General features: G+C 32.8%; 2 protein-coding genes across 3 annotated transcripts; one reads left to right on the forward strand and one right to left on the reverse strand.

Moving 5' to 3' along the window:
• Positions 1-2,272: 2,272 nt before the first annotated feature.
• On the forward strand, positions 2,273-4,103 carry LOC124825395 (late embryogenesis abundant protein 3-like). The gene is made up of 2 exons (XM_047297997.2): positions 2,273-2,656; positions 3,819-4,103. Exons 1-2 carry the CDS (start codon positions 2,273-2,275, stop codon positions 3,990-3,992), a joined length of 558 nt encoding a protein of 185 aa, XP_047153953.1. The 3' UTR covers positions 3,993-4,103.
• A 1,404-nt stretch (positions 4,104-5,507) lies between these two features.
• PPH (pheophytinase) lies at positions 5,508-9,871 on the reverse strand. 2 transcript variants are annotated; one of them, XM_047297998.2, is made up of 6 exons: positions 9,714-9,871; positions 8,742-9,507; positions 7,621-7,847; positions 6,973-7,164; positions 6,714-6,870; positions 5,508-5,949 (listed from the first exon to the last, which is right to left on the reverse strand). In XM_047297998.2, exons 2-6 carry the CDS (start codon positions 9,435-9,437, stop codon positions 5,695-5,697), a joined length of 1,527 nt encoding a protein of 508 aa, XP_047153954.1. In that variant the 5' UTR covers positions 9,438-9,507; positions 9,714-9,871; the 3' UTR covers positions 5,508-5,694. The 2 variants fall into 2 exon arrangements, with proteins under 2 accessions (XP_047153954.1, XP_087966679.1); XM_088110553.1 differs by having other exon boundaries at positions 8,742-9,617; positions 9,714-9,837.
• Between the last annotated feature and the right edge of the window lie 14,258 nt (positions 9,872-24,129).

Consider the following 24,129-nt stretch of genomic DNA (forward strand, 5'->3'; position numbering starts at 1 on the left):
GTTATCACGGCCGTTCGCCCTAAAGCGTTCGGCCAATTGCGTCTCACACGTTCGAGCACTCGTTCTCGCGGCCGTTCGGTCTAGAGCGTTCGGCACTTCGCTCGTCATTAACGTTCGGTCTCTAGCGCTAGGACTCATGTGCCACTTGGCCGCTCGACAACCTAAATGCCGAGCGTTCACACATTCCTCACTTTCGACCTCACATGTCGCTCGGTCTCTACTGCTCGACAATAAACCAACACGAGCGCTCCAACATTCGGCCATACTCTTGTTCTAGGCGTTCGGCATTTCGCTTACCATGGACGTTCGGTCTTTATCGCTCGACCATAATTCAACACGAGCGCTCCAGCATTCGGCCAAACTCTCATTCGGACTCACTGTCGCTCAGCCGTCCAATCTCTTTGACGCTCGGCCTCAAGCGTCCAGCATTCGGCCTAAATAACGTTCGACTGCCAGGTTTAAATCGCAACCGAACGGTCTTATCTGTATTTTATATATTATATTTCTCATGCAGGTCACAGTAGACGGTCAACCAAAAACCGCGTGTTCTAAGGGATACACTCCCTCTGGTAGTTGTTCGCCCAAGAACACCCAGAACATCAACCGCTCGACAATCCATGTCCACGAGCGTTCTAAGGGATACACTCCCTCTGGTAGTTGTTCGCCCAAGAACACCCAGAACATCAACCGCTCGACAATCCATGTCCACGAGCGTTCTAAGGGATACACTCCCTTTGGTAGTTGTTCGCCCAAGAACACCCACAACATCAATCGCTCGACAATCCATGTCCACGAGCGTTCTACGGGTTACACTCCCTCTGGTAGTTGTTCGCCCAAGAACACCCAGAACATCCGCTCGACAATCCATGTCCACGAGCGTTCTACGGGATACACTCCCTCTGGTAGTTGTTCGCCCAAGAACACCCAGAACATCAACCGCTCGACAATCCATGTACGAGCGTTCAAAGAGTCGACCGTTCAACCTCCTCGCTCGACAATCCCTATGCACGAGCGACCAAGCTATCGGTCGTTCGGCCTTAAAGGTGTTCGACCTTTAGGTTTCGACCGCTCGACAATCTCTATGTACGAGCGTTCAATCAGTCGGTCGTTCGGCCTCACTCATTCTAACTTTTTGCCGTTCGTCTCCACCTCTTTTTCATCCATCAAACTCAACTGCTCGGTTATCCTTGATGTAAAACGTTCAATTCACACATTAGCGACAACCAGAAACACGCCCCCCAACACAGCGAATACAGCCTCCCTCAAACCCATAAGTCCTATAGTTACCACGTCCATAAAACAGAACGGTTAACTCGGACTTGGGAGGCATGTTATGTAGTAAGATATTTTATCTTAAATATTATATTTATTACATAAAATATCTTAAACGGTTAAGATATTTATAAAGCCACTAACCACATTTTTAGGTAAGGTGGTTATTTCTTATTTTGCTTATAAATACAGTAACAGGGCCAAGGTCCAGGTACGTTCTCTTTATGCTCTAGAGACCCTAGACAGTATCATAATCACTCTCTTGAGAGCTGAGGCTCCATAATTCACATCTGACTTGAGCGTCGGAGTATCTTTGCAGGTACCTCCCCTACTTTGGCGAGTATGAACAACAATGATTGGAGAAAAGCACGCGTCCCAGACAGCGTTCCAGACAGCCAGGAGCAATAAAGACACACCGGACAAATGTACACCGAAACACAAAGACTTTTAGCGAAAGGATAAAATTCAACAAAGTTTTGAAACATGCAAATTAAGATTGTTCTTTTTGTCTTCTTTTCGGAAAAAAAAAGTTTTATCTTTTATATATTATATATTATATTACATTTATATATTAATATTATATTATATATTATATTTTAAAATATTATATTATCTTTTATAATATTTGTTTAATATTTTCTTAATTAAAATATTATTTACCATATCTATTTTTTAAAAGAATCTTTTAATGTAAATAAATTCTTAAAGTATAATTTTGTTGGTAGCTTAATAAAACATCCGAAGAGTTGCCTAGCCACCCTTTTTGCCTAGCCACCCTTTTTTCCAAACTCCTAAAAGGTAAATTCACTGAGTTAACGTTCAATTCATCCAGATAAAAAAAAATCACCATTTTTTGTACACGCACTGCTAAAATCCACGTGTTATATTATCCTACACCACAACACAAGTAAGAATAGTGCATAACCAACACGTGTTGTGCATGCACGATCCATAACATTCCAACACTTGCATGCTTATATTTAGAACAAATTGCAATAACATGAAACATTCTAATCTCATCCCCAGAATGAGTCATCAACAGCTCAAGAAACCACAGGCAGATCTTGAGATCTCCAATTACGGCGACTTCTCGGAGAAGACCATCGACCGTCTCGAGCCGGTGGTTCCCACCGGCATCGGTTCTGCCGCCATAGATGGCGACCCTATAACCATCGGAGAAGCTTTGGAAGCGGCGGCCATAGCGGCGGGGAATAAAGCGGTGGACCAAAACGACGCAGCTGCGATCAGGGCGGCAGAGATTAGGGCTTCCGGAGAGAAGAGCGTGAGGTCCGGCGGCGTGGGTGAAACGGCGCAAGCGGCGGCCACTTTCAACAGTCACGTCAAGCGAAACCAAGACAAGACGAAACTTTCCGATATATTAACGGTAAGAACATTGCCATTTCTTTCGCTTCTTAGTTTTCTTCTAAATAAAAATTAAATAATAATGACACAAAAAAATTTGCTTAGCAAAATTACATTAGAAGAGATTATCACTTAGATTTTACCATATATATCAAAAACCATGGATAGATATACGTTGAATCGAGTTTAATGTTTTTAAAATTTTATATACTTGTAAGAAGATATTTTATTTATTTAAATTCATTTAAAAAATTATCTCCTATACAATAAACATCTTGAATCATTATTTAGGTGATTTCTTATGTGAAATAGAAATTAAACATTTAAAAATATTATTTTTTTATTTTAAATTTAAATATAATTTAATTTTAGTTTAGCCTTTTTATCTACTATTCTAGAAGTCATAAATTTTAGTTCATAATCCAATTAAAATATATAAAATTTTTAATTGATCAAACTGTATGGGTATGAAAATAAATTAGACAAACAGTTAAATTAAAATACAATTTGAGAATTATATTTAGTTTTAATTTTAAATTCTATCTTACTTTAATATTTAAAAGCTGATACATAAAAATATTAATAAATAACTATTATGAAGACTAAAATTGTATTCAAGTATTGGTTTTAAAGTTATGACTTTTTTATAAGTCACGTCCTAAAAAATATTATATAGTTTTATTATTTTCTTTAGTTATAAAATTATTTTGAGTACATTTAATATATGAAATATGTAAATTATTATAGAAAAAAAATTATTAATTATTACATAACTAATTAATGTTCAATCTTGTTAAAAGTATTTGCAGAAGTGTTTTTTTATGTGAACTTAAATTAAAGTGTTTGAAAATAGTAAAGTTTAAGAACTAATTTAGAAAATTAAGATGTTCAATTTTTTTAATACTTTTTACAATCGTCACTCGTCACTTTGATAGATAAGTTTTGTTTGTGTAAATAGATAAATTTTTAGTACTTCATAATTGTTTTTATTCTTTCTAAATGGTTTTTTAGATGGTAGATAGTTTGTTTTTGTAAATATATTTTATTTTATTCTTCTAGAAAGTTATTGTTTATATTTTTTTATGAGATTGAATGAGTTTGCTTTTTCTTTTAAGGAAAATGTTTGTTTCATGTGCTTAATCATTTTAACAATTTTGAATGGGATGACGATGGCATCTTAAAAGGATGCCTCAGAGAAGCTCTCAGTGGACAAGGCAGTGACGAAAGAAGATGCTGACGCTGTGTATGCGGCGGAGGTGCAGTTTACACGGCGGGGGGAGGCTGAGGAAGGGGTTGCTAAACCTGGCGGCGTGTCGGCATCCATGGCCACTGCAGCTAACCTTAATCAACAAAATTGAGGCTTGGAGTATAGTGTTTGCCCCTTTTTGAAAACGTGTTTTTGGGTAGAAGCAGCTTAATTTGTAACTACTGAATATGAATACTGATTTTGATTTGTGCTTTTGTTTTAACAGTTAAACGTTTGTTTTATTGAAATTGATAATCGCAAATTTACTATCAATATAATTAAATTATAATTATGGTTAAATATGTTGCCACATCATATTAAATGATCCAAAACAATTATAGTCACAATTCCCTATACTCAATTATTCAAATAATTTTAATGCACAATTTTTACCTAGTAAAGTTAATCTTTTTACTGTCATGAAAACTCTAATTCTTCTTTATATAAGAAGCTCGTGTTAATCTTTCCACCTAATTCATCCTCTATTTCCTCTATTTCAATGCATACCTTAAAAATCATTAATTAAACTTTGGAATTTCATACATCTCCAACATTTCATACATCACTATATTCCAAAAGTTTATATTAAACATTTAATATATTCTCATAATTACAAAGTCAAATCTGATAAAATTTCAAATAAGTAAAGATAATTTACCTATACCAAAATCTCAAGTTTCTTTTTGAGCTTTGAGTAATTAGACCTCTTTATTTCAGGTTCTTAACTCAAGTTAGGACAAATTACACCATTAAAGGATTTCATATATAGATGCATACAAGCTCTAAGAGAAAACCGTAAGTTTTTCACAGAAATCAACATACAACACAAGCTTAACCGCAATTCAGCAACTTTAACAAGCCACTCAAAATTTTAGATCATATAAACAATATTGTGCACAATTCAACATACTACACAAGTTTAGTATCAACTTAACAATTAAATCATGCAATTCATTACCATGGAACAAGGAAATCACATATTCATAAATTTTAACAAATTAACAATCTCAAAATGTAAAAGCTAGAATTAAATTAGTTTCACTTACCTGCAAAAGAAAAAAAAATAGCCATAGAAAGCTTAAAAACCAAAATACCATGTACACATAAAAACATCACAATAACAACTTACAATGAGAAACCAGTACACATAAAAACATCACAATAACAACAACTTAGAATGTGAGAAAATGATCGTAAAAAGAACTTTAAAAAAAGTGATTTTTAGAGATGAGAAGATCATCGTAAAGAGCTTTAAAAAAAGTGATTTTTAGAGATGATATGTTTAGAAAACAATAAAACTTACCTATGATAAACTTTTGGATATATATTGACTTTCTAAACTTAAAACATTTTCACGTTGATTCTATTAAAAAATGTTATTATAAACTTAAAAATATTATTTTTTTTAACCTCTTTATATCTTTTAATATAATATATATTTAAATATCTTTTAATATAATATATATTTACTAACATAAAAAATACACACAAATATAACAAGTAGAATGAAATTTTACGACTTCAATGCTTATTTTACCTTAAAACAAATAATGACTGAGAAACGTGTTTTTTTTTTTTTTTTTTAATTCTTATAATATGTTACATTATTCAATTATAATTCATTCACTGTTCTTAATCAATTCAATCATTAATCCAATATTATAAACACAGTAAATTGAAGTTACAAATATGTGATGGTTCTGAATCTAAATATAACTTCTTGAGAGTGATGATAGTAATACACTAACCTACTTCTTTTAATTAATCACTATACAAAGTTGATTTATATTTGAAGATCCATGAGCTTCACCACGTCACTGAGATTTGGGTGCCAGAATATTTTTCAACTTTGATTGAAATTTGATCAAAGATCTTATCCTGTCCCAAAGTGAGACATTGGAAGTGAAAAATCTCACCATCACTGACCTTCTTGAACCTTCTCTGGGAAATTCTAATTCCTTGTTAATAACAGTGTGCTTTATACTGTCTACATCTTCAAGCAGTGGTAATGACACAGAACCCTGAGACTCAAGGTTTCTGATCCACCCACGAAGTAAGAAATTTATGATCTGCAAAGAAACTTCTAACATTAATTTTTGAGATCATGACAATCATAATATACAAGGAATACAATTTAATAAACGTTAAACTTCAATGAATTCCCATAATCAATTCGAAGAACTTCATGAAGTTAAATATTAACATTCTTTTCTAAACTCTCAAGCCTGACAAAGTTGAGTAACTCGACAAGTAATTGTGGGAAGATAACAAAAATAACAAAGTCCAGCTCAATTCTTCCCTATTAAAATAATATGCAAAATAATGGGATGTATAAGAAACAGAAAAAAGATAAACTAGCAAGCTCTTTTCTGGGTTTTATTTACCTTTATGTATGATTCAGTTTGGTATTATCCTTTCTAATGAAACCCAGTTACAGAGAACGTGTTTCTAACAATGAGGGAAACGGCATAGCCTCTTGTCTAACCCAGAAAAGGGTAATGATAAATGTACACCCCATTTTCAAGGTGAATATGTAGAAACAAGAGGGAAAAAACGATAGATGAAAAGTTGGACCCACTAAAATTGGTGATTTTTCAACTACTCCCAATAATAGTGGATAATGTGTTGTTAACATTTCTCAACAGGGAAAGGCAAGCACATGGAAGAAATTATTCCTATTCATTAAGCAATATAGCAGTAGTTCCATAATCCAATTTTTAGTGCATGTTTATTATCATGTAAAATTGATAAACTTTTAATCTTCATGGTCTCAGATTGCAATTAAAAAGCGCACAGACAAATTTTCAATCTGGTATGAGAGGATTTTTCATACCTCAGGAACTTCATCATGAGGGCAGTGACCAGCAGGGCTGATTTGATAATATGGAGCATCAGGCACCTGTCTTTGAACCTGGAATCCCCAAAGTGGTCCCACCCAGGGATCTTCTTTTCCATACATGAGGCAGATTGGCACATTGTTTCCTCGACATCTAAAATGCAGAAACCATGAAAATCCTTCGTGAATTCATGCATATCTGGTACCGAATTGAGTGAAGGATAGTGTTTCACTACAGAGAGCTTGGAATATCTACCTGGATAATGTTTCACTGAAGGATAGTTCTCCCTGAGGAGCAAACATTATTGAGGCAAATGATGCAGCTGCAGCTGGATGCCTTGTGGTTTCAACTATGCGTGAAAAAACGTTATCTACGTTTGTGGAGTGATCTGCATAAACCTGACTAAGTACTTCAGCAATGCTTTTAGGATCAGAAATTTTCTCCCACCTAAAAGATAAAAGATTATGTTAATGGAAAACATAAAATTGAGTACACCTAGAGTTGCACTCTCCCTCTCACCAATTATGAACATTACGGAATGATGCCTCAGAAACTCGTCCTGAACACATCAAGGACAAAAAAATAAACCATCCAAAACAATCTTCCGCATTGTAGTACATATTTTAGGGCTAATGGTAATAAACCTCAGTGGCTTTGTCTGTATGATAGTTTCTTCAGGGTTAATGCAGTGATGTTGTTGTTAATAGTGTTGTAAAGTTTCTTCTTCAAAATAGAACACCAGGTTCATTAAACAGGGTTTCTTATTTACCACTCACATATTAATGGATAAGTACGTAACATGCATAAACTCTACTTGTATTCAAGTTCTTAACTAAAATATTGAAATCATGTCAGCAGAAAAGATAGAAATGAAGCAATAAATAAAAATAAATCCATACTTACAACAACTCTGTAAGTTTCTTTATACTTGAAGGTAGGGGGAAAGTTCCAGCCCATGGAAATATTTTGGCTAGTCTTGGATTTTTTATTGGATTTGGAAGAAACCCCCAAAAAGGTGTTGCATTAAGCAACGTGACACCTTTCACTAAATGAGGGTTGCAAGCTGCAAAATACAATGCAACCAATCCTCCTAGTGAGTTGCCCACGAGGTATACTGGTTCACCAATGACCTGTTGTAACAAATAATTAATTTGGATAATTTCTTCAATGATTAATTTCCAAAAGCAAATTAGCTTCATATTAAAACTAATTCTCCCGAGTCTTCAAATTATAGAATATCAAAATCCTTTGGATCAACTATTTTTCAGATTAGCCAATGTGATTATAATAACATTTAGAGCAAAAGATTGCAGAAGGTTACAAAGATCTAAGAAAGATAAAATCTTTAATGTAAAAGTATTTGAGATACAGCAGGTTTATTCTCTTATTTAGACTTCCATTAGAGATTTCATTAAACATCACAAGTATATGAAACATTGAAATACTGACTATTGTTCACGGCTCTTTTAGAAACAATCTAGCATATGAACCAAATTTTTGCAGCATAGAATAACTTAATGGCAGTGGCAATATTTTTATTGTCATGGCAGTAATGGTTTCGCAGACAACAACTCTAGATATTGGAGGAGGGAAAAATGGTGCATCCCAATAATAATCAAGCAAATATTGTCTTGGTAAAATGTCATCAATGCAATATAAATCATACCTCAGTAGTTGAAAACGTATTGTTACTAGACCGACCAAAGGAACGAAAGAACAGAAAATGAGAACACTTACAGATCCAGTCCCACGACGAATATCAACAGAAAATCAGAGAACTAGCTAGTAGTAGAAAATTTTTCACCTCATTAAACAAATCTTTGGTATCATGTGACAAACCAACTAGTCCAAAAGCTTAAATTGTTAGATGTAGACTTGTGACGATGTAATCCATCTTACAACAAGAAATCTAAAACTACCGAATGAAAGATGCAAATTCACCTAGAACAGCTCTATCATGTAGCTAAAAAACTGGACTCAGATAGCTAAAAAAGGAATATTAACAAACAATTCATGTGCCTTACCTCTTCTACAAAGCAACGAACTTGATCTTGCCACAGATCGACTGAGTAAACAAGCTTAGCCGCCCACGGTTCAGTTTCATCTCCAAAACCCCATGAAGAAATACCTTCATTCGATGCAACCTCTTCCTTAGACAGAGGGGCAGGGTCTTCAAAAGGCAAAGACATCCCTTGGCCTAGAAAATCCAGAGCCCAAACTCTGTAGTCACGCCCCAAATCCTTAAGTTGCTTCTCATAATGGAAAGAGCCAACACCAAAACCTGGCAGAAAGAGAACATTAGGAGAATCCACGTTTTCGCACCCTGCTTTCTCATAGTGCACGTTGAGTTTAGGCTTCCATCTCCAAAAGCAACTACTTATTTCTGTACCAGATTCACCATTTGAACCATCAGGTAGACCTGGAATCAGAACCTTTGTTGCAAGCTCCTCTACCCCTGAAATATCCCTTGCTCCCTCTTCAATCACATAACTCCCACTACAAACTTTGAAATTGAGTCTTTTAGAGCCTCTTAGCTGCACCCGACCCATATCACAAAATCTCAAAGACCCACATGTAGAAGTAGTGTTGGTGAAACAACCTCCTAGTTTTCCTATAGAAGAAACTATTGATTGACGTGAATTCAAACTGTTTTCAACCAGTTTCCACTTTGAGTTCACAACTTGACAGCATGGTGCTGACCCATAAGAAAGAGTTTCCATACCCAGAAACAGTGTTCAACTATAACAGCAAGAGGAAGAAAACGGTTCACTGCAAACTCCACTCGATTTCCTGGGATAATATAGAAGAAATAGAGCCAAATTAAAAAAAGTTCGTAGTTCTTAACGCCGAATTGATCCTGTTTTATCACCGGGCAAACAAAGCACGCAATACATCATGAACTGCGTTTACAATAAAAGTGGACTATGATTTTTTAGCAATTCGAGCTTAAAAACAATCAGAATCATTAAACCTTGACTTGTTTAGGGAAAAATTACCTTTAATTTAGTGAAAAAGGAACATGAAAATCTGCTGCTTCCCCAGTTTTTCAGAGTGTAGAACAAGAGTTAATGAACAGAGACATGTTCCAAGATCGTAGATATGTTTCTACTTGCTTGAAAGATTCTCTTTCCTTTTTATCACATCACATTGGTATGATTTGTATGATTTTTTTTTTTTCAATTAGATCACGTGGATCTAACTTACATAACTATTTCGTCATTTGTCAATTTAATTAAATTATTTGTCAAAATTTATAATCTGGCATATTATATATTTTTTAAAATTTACTTAATGCCTCATATGTATAAATTAAAATTATTACATATTTTTAAAATATTAAAATATAAATAATTCCGCCATTTCTTATTTTTATAAACTTTAACACATAATTCAAAAATATATATCTAAATATTGAAAAAAAAGAAATATATATATATATATATATGAACTATTTTTTTTAATTAATATAAACTTTATAAACATGCTTTCTATAAAGAAATAAATTTAATTATTTTTGAGGTAAATATTTGAGTACAAAAATATTCAATGATTAAGATTTGGTTCAAATTTAAGATTTAATTATATTTTAGTTTTAAAATTGATGTCAAATCTATTTTTAATCCCTTAAATTAAAAGAACTTATTTTAGTCTCTTAAATTTAGTAAAATATACTTTAATTTCTTTTAAACACCAAATTTGAAAAATTAAAAATAGCTAAAAAAGAATTCATTGTAGTTCCAAAATTTAGTATTTAAATTTTAAAGTCTTATTTTTTAATTTTAAATATATATATATATATATATATATATATATATATATATGTGTGTGTGTGTGTGTGTATATATATATATATATATATATATATATATATATATATATATATATATATATATATATATATATATATATATATATATATATATATATATATATATATATATATTCTAATTTTATGTATACTCAATATACTTTTAATTTTTTATATAATTTATAAATTTATCATATTTAATTTGTAAGTGTGAATACGGGTTTCGTTGTTGGAATTGGTGTTGGTGTGACTTCTTTTTTTGTTTGAACTCGCGTTAGTACGTTATTTTATTTTTTAAAATTATTAAGTTTAATTTTATGTTTAATATACATATTAAAAAGTCAATTAATATTTTTATTTTTTAATTAGTTAATTTTTAAAGAATAGGTTGAACTTTAGAAGTATCATGTTAAAACTACAATATTATTTATTTGAATTTTGTAAATAATATAATTAAAAAATAAAATTTTAAACTATATTCTTATTTTTAAAAGAATGAGTTAGCAAACATTCCATCTTATTTCTGATTTAGGTATTGACACGTTAAACCGAACATCCCAATCAGATTGAAAACTAAAAATACCAAAACCCGTTTGAATAGATTGGCGGATCACGCTTATCCGACCCATTTAGTCATTTCCTCCAGAATGTTCTGGCTACCGTATGAACCACCCACCTCACCAGCCTCGTGCTCAAATAGTACAATTTCACACTAATTTTGCTTTAAATAGATAAAAATGGTTTGCCAGTTGATTAATTATAATTTTGATTAATTATAATTTGGCATGGCTGAAAAAGTTTTTTTTGGTTTAAAAATTAAATCCCACGACTCTTTTCATATTTTAATGCAGAACTGATTTTGTTAAAAGAATACAAACGAAACTATTGATGTTATTTTGAAAAAACTAAAAGATGTTAAATAAAAATGTAGTATGACCATTTCTATTTTAATGTTATCAGGTAAAGAAATAAAATAGAGTTTACGTTTTTACTTTAATATCAATTTAAATTGAAAATCTATTGTTGCCTTTGTTAATAATATTATTGTCTAGTTCATTTTATTATAACAACTATTATTATTATTAGAATAGTTAGTTTCATTATTATGCTATATTTATTATCATAATTATTTTGTATATTATAATTACCATTATTTGACTATTTTCCTCATCATCATTGTCACATATTATAATCTATTCCTTTTCGTAGTGAAAATTCTATCTCTAAATAAGATTAATATTAATTTATTTTTATTCTTTTGGGTTTTACCATATTCATGTCTTATCTCATTTATCATACTCCAACTATCAAAAGAACGTAAACCTAAACGTGAATGCATTGAGAATTTTAAGAATTCTTTAATAAATTTATCAATGTTTTAATAATTATCCTAAAAATTGTACTAATGATTTGTGATTAACTGATTCTATAAAACTTTTCTAACACTACATAAAAAAGGTAAATTAAAATAGGCTTAAATAATCTTATTAGTTCATTTATTCATTATCTAATAAATAATGAATGAACTAACTGATAATTTATATATCATATTTTTGTATATTTATGGATGAGATAATTTGATGTGAATGTTATGAAGAATACCTAAATATTAATAATAATTTTGTTTGTTTTTGTGCAATGGTATGAAGAAGTAAGGAAAGTGAGTGTGTGGAGGAGAAAGATTGAGATGTAGAAGAAAACAAAGATAACTTACCGTAAAGGGATTCTCTTTAGGTTGCGTGGAAGCGAGGCGTATTTACATTGGGTCACTGTCTTTTTAGCCAACTCATAAGTCAAAGACAAATGCCAAAGTGAATCAATTTAAATTTGATATAGATAGGTTAGGTTTTGTTCTGGATGTTAAATCTAATTTCATTTTAATATTTTTTTTAAATATATATATATATATATAATAGGTATATGCTTTCATTTATTTTTTAATTTAACATTTAAGAAAGTTATGTTTTATTATATACATCTGATATAGAATTAAATTTGTTTGGCTTGTTAATATGCGTGTTGGAAACCATTACGAATGGTAAGTTGACTATGTTTGATTTTTTTTTCCTTTTCACAAAAATAATAATAATAATAATAATTTTAATTAATAGAATTATTCAAGTTTAAATTAATTTATAGTTGAAGGTTTTGCTGGAGGAATTAAATGAGTAAGTGTTATTCAAGAAGAGATGTTCTTGAACTATTGTTACTGATTATATTGGAGCTCGTTTATTCTAACTAGCTATTACAAAAAAATTTATACATGCTTTATTTAAAATAAACATAATTTAAAATAAAATAAGATTTATATGTATGTATATAATATTGGGTTTTATTTTATATTATTTTTATAGTATGTCTCATTTTCCTATTTTATGGTTTAAAAAACAAAATTTTATAATTTCATCATAGTAGTCGTCTCCGAAAACACATGACAAACTAATGTTGTGAATGATTCAATAACGTTTCAGGGAACAAGTACCTCTACCCTCGTCTTTTTGTTCGCTCCAAAATGCACCTCAAGTTACTTTCTATATTCCTCTACACTTTAAGTGAATCCTCACCTTAACATTTTTTCTCCGCTTGAAGATTAGTAGTTGAATAAGGGACTGTAATTAAATAATACTCCTTTCCCTCCTAATGTAAATGAAGTATGTAATATAAACTAGGTAAAATATAAGATGTATAATATATATATATATATATATATATATATATATATATATATATATATATATATAAACTGTGGTTATAAGTTATATGGTGTAACATTATAGACATATGTGCAATTATGTTCTTGATTTCTATATTTATAAAAGAAAATTAAATATTCATGATATAATAATAATGGTTAAGTTAATTATGGTAAAAGATGTCCCAAGATGAAACATAAATAATGGTTTGCAGCATTGAAATGGAAATTAGGTTTTCAAAAAGAGGTATGTGAAGGGAGGGTTAACACAAAGGTCTCTATAATGGTAAGATATTATCCATTCTAGGTTAAGCTTTTACGAATTTTATTTTGGTACCACTTCAAAAGACCTCTTACTCATTGAGGTATCTTATGTGTATATAAACTCATTTTCATCTCTTTTTTTATCTAATGTGAGACTTTTGTTTGTATCCTAACAATCATTCCCTCAAACAAAGGACTATGGTTCTCCACCTCACCTTCAATGGAAGTTTTTTTTTAATCCACGAGTACACCATGGTCTATAGACCCATGGTCACGCCATTGAGCATATCTTGCTCTCCACCTCTCATGATTCATCTGGTTGTTTGCCACCAGTCTTGAGCATCTCTTGCTTTTCACCTCCCATGATTCATCTAGTTGTTTGTCACCAGTTGCCTGCTAAGGCTTCACCTTACCATGGAAGGATGTACTCATCTAAGTCGGTCACCAAGACTAACCATTAGGTATGATACTGATTGTAGGGATGGTCAACACACATAGGTCTCCACAATGATAAGATATTGTCCACTCTATGTTAAGCCCTCACAGATTTGCTTTTGATACCACTCCAAAAGGCCTCTTACCAATGGAGATATCTTATGTGTATATAAGCTCATGTCCATCTCGTGTTTTTTATCCGATATGGGACTTTTGTTTGTATCTTGACAGTCTGACCATTGGACAAGTCACGGTCTTAGAATTTGGAAAAATAATTTGAATGAAACAGGAAGCGTAATGTATGAAAAGATGAAATTTACACTGATTAGGTTCATCTAACATAAAAATATCTTATTGTACCATATGACCATCCAATTAGCCACAACCTGAACGGTTAACTATAGCCTAGGTGGTCAACTAGTGAGCCCGACCAATCGTGTACCAGTCCGAAGCAGAAATCAGTGAGCTTGGATGAAATGTCAAACAAGTCAACTGATCATACACTAGCCCGGATAAAGGTTCCAAAACTCAAAGCTCATACCTAGAACATGGAGTATGCATCATCGAGATCGACCGATCACCAAACAGGTTGATCGACCATGTACCAACCTGGAGCACAAGCTAGTGAGCCTGACCAACCACCAGACAAGTTGACAGGCCATGAAGCCTAGAGCACAAGTTAGCGAGACTAGCCAATCATGTACAAACTTAGACAGTCAACCACTAACTCAGCAAGCAAAAAAACGAGCTCGATTAGCCACCACAACGACCGATTAGTCATGAATTGGACTGATTGGGATGAACAACCCCATAGTAGATTAACTCTAAAGTTGATCAAGTTAAGTGTAAAGTATTATTACCTATTATTAGGTCATAGTTAAGCTAACGTTAATAAAAAAAATACCACGAAACCTATAAATAAAGATTTGAGGTACAAAGGTAGGTTACGTGCATTAACTATCACATTAATTGTTATCTGTCAAAGGTTGAGCTAACTTTCTACATGTACCTTTATAACAATTTGGACGAACAAAAGCTCGTTTTCTAGATAGCATTTGAATTTTGGACGACGCAACACAAGTTGAAGCATTGACCTTGATCACATACCCGAAACAGTTAAAACATCAATAAAGATTAGACCTTGCAAGTAATATAGAGTGAGGGAAAGTAGGGTTTGAGAAATTGTAACAAAAACAGGCATAGTAAGAAAGGTGTAAGTACATCAAACATATTAATCTTACCATTTTTAGTTTCTAGTGATGTTAAAAAGTAAAAAAATAGTGATTCCTATTCAACAATTTCACTAAGTAGTGTTCTAAAAGGAAAACCACAATGTACAATGTCTAAAGAGATTTCAGAAAAGGGGTTTCCAAGCACGAAAAGTATATTAGCATTTTAGATTGAAAAAACATTTTAAAGAGCATTTTAACATTATTTGCGAAAACATAGAAAATGGAGAAGATGCATGTTGTTAGGATAAACTTAAATTTTAGAGGTTTATTAATAATATTATTTGAGTCTTATTTTATTAGTTTGTGTCTAGTAATATTTAGTTTGAATTTGATATAGATAAATGTCGCAATTGGGATCGGGACGGGACGGCGAACCAAAAATATTTAAGAAAGAAGGTTTTGGGAGTCGTCATCATAATATATTCTGGAAAAACTATGGAAAGCCATAAAATAATACATGGTCTACGAAAATTAGATTTTGGGTTCAAGAATTGGTTAGGGAAGGTATTAACATCCTATCGCGTCTACCCAAAAGCAGTACCTTTAATTAATTGTACAAAGTTGATATGGTTTTCAAAATATTTAATTTTCCCCAAAAATTATACTATAAAGAAACCAAAATAATTTTTTGTTTTATAAGTCCGACAAAGATTGACTTTACTTCTACGTATCTCAATTTATGATGGAAAATCAGGGATCACGTAGTTCTCGTAAAAAAAAGTTTGTTTAATGTTAATATTTTGGTTTTGAAGATTTTGTATTTTTTTTATTTTAGGAATGGTGGAAAAAAGGAAAGCAACAAGTACTAGACCGATGAGGACGGTCACACGGGTACCTGTACCTTTAAAACAATATTTAATTATTTAGAAAAGAAGAGTTATTAAGCACTAGGACGATGCAGACAATCTCATAAGTGCTGATATTGAAAGTCATATTTAATTATTTAAAAACATTTATTAAGCACTAAGACGATGCGGCGATCACACAAGTGCTTATACCTTGAAAGTCATATTTAACTATTTAAAAAATATATATTACGCACTAGGACGATGCGGACGATCACACGAGTGCTCATACCTTTATAAATGTGAAAACATCTTATCTTTTATTTTATGATTTATTATTTTTTGAAATGAGAAAATATGTAATAAAAAGTATTCTTTATTTTTTGGGAATTGTTTATTTAATTTTTTTAAAGGAAATTTGAAAATAAATAAATAAATATATATATATATATATATATATTATGTGATGGGAGAGATCTATCCAATACCAAAGCAAACAAGGGAAGACCTTATTTTTATGATTTAAAACAAGATATTGTTAGTGGTAAAAATAATGGTCCTAGAAGAAAATGTCAAAGTTAAGTGTAAAAGTAAAATGCGTATAATATGAAAACATAATATAATGTCCAAATCAAAAGAAAAAAGATGGAAGTGACATACCTCCCAACCATTAAACTTTTGATACTCCAACAATTTCTTCCTTAGTAATTGTTGTTAGCATAACCCATTTTATGTGAGAACTTATTCACCCTACACCTTCCTTTCCTCTTTCTATGTTTTTCTATGTCCCTATTATTTATGTGTGCCTCTCTATCTTTTTTGTCATATTCCTATCTTCTATGATAGGGTGTGTATCTATATACACATTGTAATATTATGGTAATCTTGCTTTAATTGTGAATTAATTGACATTGAACAAAATAGAGAAAGAAATAGCCTTAGTTGCAATATATTTAAATCAAATCATTGATTATAATTATTGTCAAACACTTTTTCAAATTTTAGGATTATCGTCAAACACTTTTTCAAATTTTAGGATTATATCTTTCTCTATTAAAAAGAACTTGACGCAACAAATTATAGTATAATATCAAGATATTGTTTCTAATTATCATAAGGAATATTGCTTATAGTTATTAACATAATATATTGATTCAAATTATTACCATATTAAAAATATTAGAGTAAACAAAAACAGAACATTCAGTTTAAGTTTCAAGCATATAAAAGTTGTAATCTCATACTTTTTCTGTTATATGAAATACACAGAAGTTTATTCAGCACCTTGTTTGTGTTCTCTTATGCTCTCTCTCGTTTCCATTGCTTCCATCATCATCTTCTTCACCAGCGTGTGTTTGTGGACGAACCCTAGCAGAGTCGTTTTTCTCTGCCTTCTCTCTAGAAGCTTATCAGCAAAATATTTGTTTCTCTCTCTTGCCAGCACATGTTTTCATATAATAACGTTTAAACTTTGGGTGCTTTTTACTCTTATGCCCTCACGTCTAATATGGTATCAAAAGCATAGGTTGTGTAATTCCTGGTGAGTACAGTGAGTGTGTGATTGGTGACTGGAATTGTGTGTATCCAGAAGAGGAGAAAGAAGGTTTCTTTGGGTGTGTAAAAATCAAAGAAACTACAAGATTCTAGCAAGAAAGGGATGACAGGCATTGGAGGTATATAGGGTTCGTTGCCAGTATTTGATGGGAAGCAGTTTGATGACTAACCCATCAAGATGCAAGCCATCTTTGACTTCCAGGATGTTTCAGAGGTTATAGAAGATGGACTACCTGAATTGGGTGCAAGAGCCACTGAAGAGGAGAAACGAAGTTATAAGATGCAGGTGAAACTGGACAACAAAGCCAGATTTCTGTTGTATCAATGTGTCAGTCAAAAGATCTTCAACAAGATCTCCAAGGTTGCCAGTGCAAAAGAGGTGTGGGATATTCTGGGAAGACATATGGTGATGGTGAAAAAAACAAGAAGTTAAAACTGCAGGCACTGAGGAGACAGTTTGAGATTCTGATCATGGATAAGGGTGAAACCGTGGCAGAATACTTTGACAAAGTGCAGGAGTTGGTGAACAAAATGAGGTCATGCAAGGATGCAATTTCATATGAGGACATAGTGGATAAGATTCTGAGAACCCTAACACCCAAATTTGACCATGTAGTGGTTGCAATTGAAGAATCTCGTAATCTGGAGACCATGGAGATTGAGGAGTTGTTGTATTCATTAGAAGCTCATGAGTATCGCATCAATGAGCGCAAGCAGTGTCAAGAATAGGCCCTACAGGCTAGATCACAATTTAAGGGCAAGAAGGGGTTCAAGAAAGGAGGAAAAGGCAGCAGAAAGTGTAAAAACTCACAAGACTAGTAGGGAGAAGAGTCTAGTGAGTCAGAAAAGGTGAAGAACCAAGAGATTGGAGATAGAGAGTGGAAATTTGAAAAAAAGAAAGTTAAATGCTATAACTGTCAGAAACTTGGCCATTATGCCAAAGAGTGTTGGAAAGGTGAAGGGGCTAAAAACAAACCCAAGAAGAGGGCCAATCTGGCCCAAGAGGAGGAATCAGATTCGGAGGCAGTAATGTTGATGGCTAAAACCGAGGATGATTCATCTGAGAATATTGTGTGGTACCTAGATTCTGGGTGTTCCACCCACATGACAGGGAGGAAGGATTGGTTTCTGAAGATGCAAGGGGCTACACAAGGAAAGATTCGGTTTGCTGATGATAGAAGTCTGAATGTAGAGGGATCTGGCAGGGTTGTTTTAAGGGATACAGAGGGAAAAGAAGTGATAATTGAAGAGGTACTGTATGTACCAGGGCTAAAAATGAATCTGCTAAGCTTGGGGCAGCTACTGTAGAAGGGATATGTGATGAAAATGGAGAATAACTATCTCAGCATTTTCAATCAACATAAGAGGATTGTTGTGCAGGCTAAGCTATCACAGAACAGGATTTTTAGAGTAGTAATGAGTGCAGTAAAGCACCAATGCCTCACTACATCAGAAAGTAAGGAGGAATGGCTGTGACATTTATGGCATGGGCACTTAAACTTTAAAGATTTATCTCTGTTAGGCCAGAAAAATATGGTGAATGGCTTGCCTAAGGTGGAAGTTCCAGAAACTGTTTGGAAAGAGTGTATTCAGTGCAAACAAACTAGGGGCAGTTTCCAGAAAAGTTTACCCCATAAATCTACAGAGAAACTAGAGGTGATCTATTCAGATGTGTGTGGTCCTATTCAAGTAGAGACACCTAGATGCAGCAGGTACTTTCTACTGTTTATTGATGATTGGACTAGGAAGTGTTGGGTCTATTTGATTAGAAGAAAGGGAGAAGTGTTGCAGGTATTTCAGAAGTTTAAAAACATTGTGGAGAGAAAGTGTGGGCAAAAAGTTAAGGTGTTGAGAACAGATGGAGAAGGGATTCAGAAATTTCTGTGAAAATGAGGGGATTGTGCATGAGTTTACCCCTCCCTATACACCACAACACAATGGTGCAGCAGAGAGGAAGAACAAAACCATATTGAATATGGTCATATGCATGTTAAAGAGTAAGAGTTTGCCTAACTTTCTATGGGGAGAGGCTATGCTGACAACCACCTATATACTGAATATGTCTCCAACAAAGAGACTTTATTCAGTATCTTGTTTGTGTTCTCTTGTGCTTTCTCTTGTTTCCATTGCTTCCATCATCATCTTTTTCACCGGCGTGTGTTTATGGACGAACCCTAGCAGAGTCGTTTTTCTCTGCCTTCTCTCTACAAGCTTATCAGCAGAATATTTGTTTCTCTCTCTTGCCAGCACACGTTTTCATATAATAACGTTTAAACTTTAGGTGTTTTTTACTCTTATGCCCTTATGTCTAATTATCTTTATCTAGAAACCGATATTTCAAACATATTTTCTAGTGATTGTGAGGGGTATGAAGAACAAAGAGGGGGTGAAGATATGCATAAAACTCTTGGACTAAATTAAAGTTTGAAAATATATATATATATATAAGGAAATTTATTTTATTTTTCTCTTCCTTTTTTCTTTACCCACCATTAATTATTAATCTTTTATTTTTTATTATTTTTTTAAAAAATTACTGACTTATCTGGACGAAATTGGGTATTGACAATAAAATAGGGATTAGTAGTTTTGATTTTTCATTTATTTAGGTGCACTATTATTTTATTTTGTTAATATAAGATATAGATAGATTAAGTAGTTATTTTTAGGTTTAAGGTTTAATCATTTGTGAGGTCCCTATTTGAGGTTCAAATATCAAATTGGTATCTTTCTTTGTTTCGATCTCAAATGGGTCCTTAGCTTGTGAAAATTGATTCAATTAGAGCCCTACTATTAAATTAGGCCCAACGACGTTAGAATCATGTTGACATGACATGCTGATGTTGATTTTTTAAATGACGTGACATGCTGATGTTGGTTTTTAAAATGATGTGGTCACTTATTTTTGTTTGTGCAAGGATGGTTGGTTTCCATAAAGGTTGGGTTTGTGCAAAGGGATTTATTGTGCTGTGAAGAAGGGTGTTGTTCACTGATGGGGGCGCTATTTTGGGGTTCTGCACAGTTAGAGTTTCCTTCTCGCAAAGTCATTATTCTGGGTTTCTTGCTTGGTTCTTTTCTTGCAAATTAGTGTTTCGTGAATTCTTGCTTTGGAGCTTGTGGTTGCGCGATGAAAAATAGGTTTTGTGGTGTTTGTGAGGAAGAAGGGTTTGTGGATTGCTTAAGTGAGATTTTGTGGTTTCTGGTTTCCTATGCAGGTACGAATTGGGAAAAATATGAACGCTAGCTTCGCGGTGGTGGTTGCTCGAGGAAGATGGAGGCGCGATTTGCACAAACTATTGAGATGGACCTACGATTGGGTTCAGTGGATTAGCTCTAGAAGTAGAAGATTGGTTTAATCTGGATGAGTCACGGTGGTCCGATTTAGTGGATGCGTAAGGAAGGGTTCTTGTAGTGGTGCGTTAATGGGTTTCGCAGGTTGCGAAAAAGATGGTGGGTTTTGTTCGCGATTGGGTTTTCTTATGTTTATAGGTTTCTCTGTGTGCAGATGGATGCTCATGGTGGTTGTTTTTCATGCTCGTGGTGTTGTTGCGGCGGAGAAAATGGTTGTTGTCAATGTCAACTACGAATGAACCCTAATTTTAAAAATTGAATCCCCAATTTCTTAAATTGATTCCCCAATTTATCCTAAAATCTAACTTCCTTTTTCCCAATCTCTAATTCGAACAAAGTACTCAGTTTAATGTTTAATTCATTTTTGTTTATTTAAGAAAAAAATAAAATGACACGTAAGAATCACGTACACCAAATAAGAAACTCCACGTCATTTAAAAACCAAGATGATCATGACACGTGAACGTCACAATAACGCCATTGGGCCCAATTTAACGATAGAGCTCTAATTGGAACAATTTTCAAAAAATAAGCTCAATTTACCAAAAAAAAGAAAGGGACCAATTTGAGATTCCAATCCCAAATAGGGACCTCACGAATGATTAAACCTTATTTTTATTTTGAGTTAATTGATATTTTGTTTTTAGTTTATATTATTTGTACTTGGCCCAAGATCATATTTAGACTTATTTAAATGGTGTTAAGATTCAATGAGAAGTATCATAGTGATTTAGAGTCAAATACTCATTTGTTCATCACATTTTTTTTAACAAAGTGGTATCAGTGCTTTATGCTTTGATTACCGAGAGAAAAAAACTATAGAGATGGGAGACTCAAACACCATGAGGGAAACAATGAGTACTTAAGTGTTCTGTGAGAGAGATGACAAAGATAGTCAACGAAATGAGTGTGTCCTAGTTGTCGGAAAAGATTAATTACGATAATTGGTCTTTGCAGATGTAGATTCTTCCTAGATCCCAAGATGTATGGGACATAGTGGGGGACAGGTACAATAAACCCGCAAATGATGAACATCAAACAATAACCTAGATTATTGCATTGAAAAAGATACGGGTGAAAGACGGATCGACTTTGTACTTTCTATATAATACAATGGATGAATTGGGGTTCGAGAAAATAGCTAATGCAAAGTCAGCAAAAGAGGCATGGGAAATTCTAGAGGTGGCATACAAAAGAGATACTCGCGTGAGGCAGGTCCGCGTACAAGCTCTCATAAGAGAGTTTGAACATATGAAGATGGATGAAAAGGAGGGAGTTGTCGAGTTTATAACTCGAGTGCAGAAGATGGACAACCAACTCGAAATGAACAGAGAAGAGGTGTCTCCTAACCGGGTTGCAGACAAGATATTGAGAAATCTAACTAATGATTTTGAAAGTATCGTTGTCACTTTTGAAGAGACAAAGGATCTGTTAACTCTCACTATGGAGGAGTTAGTTGGGTCATTAAAGGCCTACGAATTAAGGAAGAAAAAGAAAAAGAAGAAACCTGACGATCAAACACTACAAGCATAGTTTAACTCAAATGGAACTCAGAATACTTAGAGTCAAGGTCTTAGAGGTAACACACGAGGAGGCCGCGGATGATTGTGAACGTGGCCAAGGAAATTTTAAGGTTGATAATGAAGAGAAAAATAGTTAGTAGAATTGGTGTGGTCAAAGACAAGGGAAAGGTCGAGGAGATCAGTCAGGAATGAAGTGTTTTAAGTGTCGCAAGCACGACTACTATGCGAACGAGTGTAGATCGAGGAAATGCTACAATTGATGTAAGGCTGATCACATTAAAAAGTATTGCCAGGCTGAGACAAAGGAGGAGCCAAAAATCTCCTTAGTGAAGATGTAGAGGAAGAGTGTGGAATCTTGTTGATAGCAAAGAGCTCGGATGTAGAGAATATGGACATGGAGAGGCCGGTCCCAATAATGGATGAAGTGATATCGATAAATGACGCGACAATTGTGGAGAAGGAAAACCTGAAAAAGAAACTCAAATAAAAAGATGAAGAGATTCAGCAGATAAGGAGACTTTTGGTTTAAGCTAATGAGATTATGAATAAACAAATGGTTGAGCTTGAGAAGATGAAGAAGGCGGTTGATGTCAAAGAGGAGGAAACATCTAGTGTTCTTGAACCAGATAAAATAGGAAGAGGAAGATGAAGATGTTGAGAAGAACCACGGTATGAGAAACTCAAATACTAAGATAGCAAAAAATATGATAAGTAAAATTTTAGACGAGATGAAAAAGTTGGCCAATGTTATTGAGAGGCCAACCAAAGTTGTTGAAAAATCATCTAAAATCAGAAACGAGTTAGTCGAAGTTACTGAGAAGTTGAACAAAACAAAGAACAAGTCGGTCAAAGTATTAGAGAAACTTTTGTTAGAATAAATTTAAATTTTAGAAGTTAATTAGTAATTTTGTTTGAGTCTTATTTTATTAGTTTTAGGGATTGATAGTTTTGATTTTTCATTTATTTAAGTGTAATATTATTTCATTTTATTGATATAAAATAACTATAAATTAAGTAATTATTTTTATTTTAAGTTGATATTTTATTTTTTATTTTTATTATTTATACTTAGTCTAAAAACCCTATTTATACCTTTGTCAAAGTTCAATAAAAATTAACACATTAATTTACATTAATTTAGAATCAAATACTCATTTATGTATTTTTTTTTAACACAATTAGACTAAGAAACCTTCTTTTTTTAACACAGTAGACTAAGAAAGCCCATGCGTGATTGTATGCGGAAAGGAAAATAAAGTCTGTCATCTGAGTGGATGTAGGGTCGAATTGAAATATAGGGTGAGAGACTGACATGACTAGGTTTCAGAAGATAAAAAATTGACTAAAAAAAGAAACAAAGGGATTGGGTTTAACAGACGAGGGTGAGTTTGGGATGTTGCAGGTCACATGTTTGTGTTTTACTCTTTCACGTCTTCAAATTTCCTTCTATTTGTAGCTAATTGAGGATTGTTTTCTTTTAGTTTTTTTTTTATTGTAATTTATTGTGAACGTGAAACGTATATAGAGCATGTGTTTTTTACTCCCCCCTTTGTAAAAATTATAGATATATTATTATAAACTAACCATACTTTAATATCATCTAAAAGAAATACATAAATTTCCTACATTAAAAATTATGAAAAATAAAATCAATATAAAATAATCACAAACATAAATTAATAAAAAAATTAATTTGATATATTTACATTTTAAGTCGCTATATTTTTTTTATTAAGAACCATATAATCAATCCTTACAAAACATTTAA

This window comes from Vigna umbellata, chromosome 3 (genome assembly GCF_029865625.1).
Source record: "Vigna umbellata cultivar VRB3 chromosome 3, Vumbellata_1.0, whole genome shotgun sequence".
Taxonomy (NCBI): domain Eukaryota; kingdom Viridiplantae; phylum Streptophyta; class Magnoliopsida; order Fabales; family Fabaceae; genus Vigna; species Vigna umbellata.